Consider the following 4,966-nt stretch of genomic DNA (forward strand, 5'->3'; position numbering starts at 1 on the left):
ATCTTAATTGCTAAACAGTGCCCAATTTAGAACTCTTTACAATTGTTAGAACTTGTCATTTTGTGTAGCCCAAAGTATAGGGTGTTTAGCATTGAGATTTTACACTATTGTAGAATGTACATCCCTCTGAAGATTCAATTTTTTCAGATTTGTTTGAAACTTGTAAATTCCGTTTCATAAAAAATGAGCTATATGGACCCCGAGCTTCAAAGAGAGTTTTCGGCCATTCCACAAGTTTTCATTTATCTAGACAAGGAAGCTAAAAAAATCTGTTAAGGTTGAATGGCCGTGGTCACGTCAAAGTACCCAAATATTTATGTGTCTGTGTATAGTGATTAAAATAACAACAATAAGCATGTTTTCATAACTCTACAAATATGAAAAACAATACCATATATGCTGCTTCCTTGTATCCCTCACAGATATGCAGTTTTTCAATTAATCAATTAAGGTGGTGTATGATTAATTAAATAGAACAAACATGGAACCACTACTACATATACATATTCCTGGTTTAGTTTGGTTATAGAAGATGGTGTATGTTATGTTCGGAAAATTTTATGGAAATATGAACGATTTCAATATCATAGCAATATCAATAGATTCATCATAAAATATATTTTCATAGTGTGTAGATGTCCTATCAATTTGTTTCTACATATTTGATTGTACTTGGTAATTAAGAATTCACTTTTGATCTAATTTATGTCATACTTTTTAGTATGGGGTCGTAGTTTTTTAAATCAATACCACATATATTTATAGTAACATATAGTACATGGTAGAGATACATGAGATGTCTTCAACGATGAAAAATGAAAAAAAAATCTTCGAGGTTTTCAAACTCTTTCTTCTTGCATGACGCAATCTTGTACTTATTTGAAAACAAAAAAAAAAGTACCAAACCATAGATCTATGAATATCAACGAAGGTTCTTCCTAATTTTAATTTGAGTCAGAATGCCTAGACTAGGAAACTCGTTCCATAGATTATTCCATGTGATATGGATGATGATTATATGATGGGAAAACCGTGTGGAGAGGATGGCCTCACACGTCATCCAAACATTCATCTTAAATCCGCACGGCAAGGAAGCAAGCCTAGGACAGCACGGGACAGCACGAGAGTGGCGTGGTGTCGACCGTAACCCCTGAGCACTAACTGATCTGATATGTTCCCTCCAAAAAACATGCAAAGCAGAAAAGCCCAGCAGGCACAGCGAAGCGAGGCTAAGCAGAGCAGAGAACTGGGTCGATGACAATGAAGAAGTTCGTGAGGTCGTTGCTGCTAGGCGCCCTGGACCTGGCTGAGCTTCTCGTCAGCGCAGCCGTCCACTTGTCCTACGGATTCTACATCTTCGCCGCCGCCGTGGGCCGCGACCTCCTCTCCCGAGCTCTGGTGGAGGGTCGCAATAGCGATGCCACCGGATCGAACGACGCCGGCGACGACGAGGACGCCGTGCTCGATGGCGAGGTGCCCCCGATCGTTCTGGTCCACGGCGTCTTCGGCTTCGGCAAAGGTGTACGTAATGCTTTACCTGGCCTGTCAAGATCATCCTGCCATCATCTTGCTAATCGAATCGTATCGGTGTGCACGCTCGTCTCAGCGGCTGGGCGGGCTGTCGTACTTCGCCGGCGCGGAGAAGAAGGACGACCGGGTGCTCGTGCCGGACCTGGGTTCGCTGACGAGCGTGCACGACAGGGCTCGGGAGCTCTTCTACTATCTGAAAGGAGGCCGGGTGGACTACGGGGAGGAACACAGCAGGAACTACGGGCACTCCCGCTTCGGCAGAGCCTACCATCGCGGTGAGAATCTGTCGACTAGTTCATCCGTTTGGTTGTGATGAAAGTTCAGTTCGATATATCGTTGTCTGTGAATCTGAATTTCAGGGCACTACCCAATGTGGGACGAGGAGCACCCGGCCCACTTCGTGGGCCACTCGGCCGGCGCGCAGGTCATCCGGCTCCTGCAGCAGATGCTCCATGACAAGGTAGTGCACAGAGCCATCAGCCATGCACTGTAAAAACTTAATTTGGTTACACAATTAATTAACCGATTAGGAGAGGAGATAGACGACATGTTTCTGTTAGGAGAAAGATTGGAGAGAAATCACACATTTAGAACCCTACACGTTTACATGAGATGCACGTGATGAGGGTTCGTTAGGATTGCTGGAGAAGACTGGTTTGTTAGAGGAGATAAGGACGTGTGAGTGATGCATGGACAGCACACGGGCATTCTAGGAAAGCTTGAACGTAGCGGGCGACTCCCATATACTCTTTTCGGCCGAAAATGTTAAAGGTTCTTAGAAAACTAAATCGAATTTTGTTTAAACAGCGATGCTTATTTATATTGGACATGTGTCTAACTAGAAAATTGATATTGGACAGCACACTACATTTTTGACATATGTCCCACATTTCCCTCTCACAAAGTGTGTTGGATAACGTGGTAGAGCTGGTTCTTGCATGAGAGCCTGCAAATTTTTCATGTTCTTTTCTCTCCTCCAACCAGATGCGAATATATTATTGTACTTCTTATAGCTAACTTATTATGACTTATTGTACTTGCTCTAATAGAGTCCTAGGCTCCTACCCCTCCCCCCCCCCCCCCCCCCCAAACAAATGAAATCACAATTGGGTTGTAATGGTCGATCCAAGAAAGCGGCGTCTTGGAGCGGCATTTTCAAAAATCAAAAACGACATTTCAAAGTTTCCAATAATTCTGAAAAAAATATTAATCCTAGATACAGTGAGTGACAATATTACTGGTGTGTACAAAGTTAGTGTGAAATACTAAATTTCACGATAAAAGACTAGCAAAATGATAAATTTGTGGATATTTTTGTTCATAAATTTAATCAAACTTTGAAGATGTTTAATTTTGACTAAATTTATATGTCTTTTTTTTTAAAAGGAGGCGAGCGAGTCTTTTTGAAATATAGAATTATTTTATGTTTCGAAACTTAGCCTTGTTTTTTCAAGTTCTTAGTTAAATTTCATAAGTGGGTCCTAAAGTGGCACAAGTTTGGTAGACCTTATTTCCCGGGCTAATCGAATAGCGAAATAGTTGTGCTGAAGCAATCACTGCAATGAAATGTACCGGGAAGAATAGATCTGTTTATGATCACCTTATTGATGAAATCAAATATCTGTTAAAGCTCCGAGATAATGTCCTTGTGAAGATCGAGCGTGACCAAAACGGGGTTGCCAAATTAATGTCTAGCCAACGTAGGTAGAACTGGAGGAAGCACATACTTGTTGGGTGTGTCATACTGTCATATACCAGACTGTATTTTCGAGCTGTTGTTGGCTGACTTTAATCTTGTTATTGAGGAATAAAATCTCGATGTTTCACCCACACAAAAAAACATGCATGCGCGTGACCCGGCTCAGAAATGCCCGTCATGTCTATGCCGACGGAAATCATATGGAGAGAGCTATTGGCAAACAAAAAATGGAGTTAGCTGACAAGTACAAGTTGCATCATCTGTGCAGGCGTTCGAGGGGTACGAAGACAGCTCCGAGAACTGGGTGCTGAGCGTCACCTCCCTATCCGGCGCACTCAACGGCACCACGCGATCCTACCTCGACGGAATACGTCCTGAAGATAGCAGGTCTCTGAGGCCCATCTGCCTGGCACACGTCTGTCGGGTAGGCATCACCCTCTACCACTGGCTCGACTCGCCCTGGCTCAAGCGCTACTACGACTTTGGCTTCGACCACTTCGACATGTCGTGGCGCGTGGTCGGCCTGTCGGTCCTGCCCAGCCTCCTCGCCGGCACCAGGGGGCCGTTCGCGACGGGAGACTGGATCATGTCAGACCTCACCGTCCAGGGCGCCGCGAGGATGAACGCAGGCGTGCGCACGTTCCCCAGCACCTTCTACTTCAGCTACGCCAGCAGGCACACGGCGAGAGTGCGCGGTGTCACCGTGCCCTCCGGCGTGCTGCGTATCCACCCGCTGCTGTTCATACGCGTCTTGCAGATGTGCCGGTGGCGCCACCCCACCGACGCGGAGCCCCCCTGCGAAGGCTACAGGTCGGGAGTTCAGTAGGCAGTGTTCATAGTTGAACCTTGTTATTACTCAAGTCTCACTTAATTTGGAGGTCTGATGGTAGGGATGAAGATTGGGAGGACAACGACGGTGCGCTGAACACATTCTCGATGACGCACCCTCGGATTCCGGTAGAGCATCCGAGCCTCTTCGTCGAGTATGATTCGGATTGCCACCCACTTCAACCGGGCATCTGGTATTACAAGATCGTGGAGGCGGATCACATGACGTTTGTGATCAACCGGCACAGAGGAGGAGTGCAGTTCGACCTCATCTACGACAGCATCTTCCAGAACTGCAGGAAGCATGTGTTTAGGACCACTCCACCACCTACGCTTCCAAATCAAAACTCACCCTAGGGTTAACATTTCGTTATCGTACTCCACATGCACGCAACAGAAAAAACAACTTTTTTTAGCTTGTGATTCATGTAATTGGATTGTACGACTGATATGTGAGGATATCATCGGCAGTGATGAAGTGAAACCCTTCCTTTTTTGCTCCGCAATTTCAGATACGACAGACATGATTTGCTAAAAATGTATTATGTTTTCCTATAAAGAGGGTAACAAATAATAGCCCACATTTGCATCAATCGGTGCAGGAACCATATTTATTGATATTGTTAATTCAGCAACATTCAGGCTGTTAGCCAGCGCAACACTACTCAACTACTTGACTTATAATAGATTAAAATAAATGAATGCACAATATTCAGTAACATATACTTCCTCCATCTCACGAAACTTGTCTGGGATTTGTCAAAATTTGGATATATATTGACAAAGGATTAACTTGTTAATGCCTACAGATTGTAGACTAGGGTTTAGTTGGAAGTAAAGGGCAAGTAGATCTCGAGGGTTTCAGCCGAAAAGTACTCGACGACTAGAAAACTAGGGTTATGTTGACAA

The 4,966-nt window shown here is 44.4% G+C and overlaps 1 protein-coding gene across 1 annotated transcript; it reads left to right on the forward strand.

The window, feature by feature from the left end:
* The first annotated feature begins 1,196 nt into the window (after nt 1-1,196).
* On the forward strand, nt 1,197-4,563 carry LOC127326093 (uncharacterized). Its single transcript, XM_051352951.1, has 5 exons — nt 1,197-1,521; nt 1,607-1,805; nt 1,890-1,990; nt 3,498-4,039; nt 4,120-4,563. Exons 1-5 carry the CDS (start codon nt 1,255-1,257, stop codon nt 4,412-4,414), a joined length of 1,404 nt encoding a protein of 467 aa, XP_051208911.1. The 5' UTR covers nt 1,197-1,254; the 3' UTR covers nt 4,415-4,563.
* The last annotated feature ends 403 nt before the right edge of the window (nt 4,564-4,966 follow it).

The sequence above is a fragment of the Lolium perenne genome, chromosome 3, assembly GCF_019359855.2.
Source record: "Lolium perenne isolate Kyuss_39 chromosome 3, Kyuss_2.0, whole genome shotgun sequence".
Classification (NCBI taxonomy): Eukaryota; Viridiplantae; Streptophyta; class Magnoliopsida; order Poales; family Poaceae; genus Lolium; species Lolium perenne.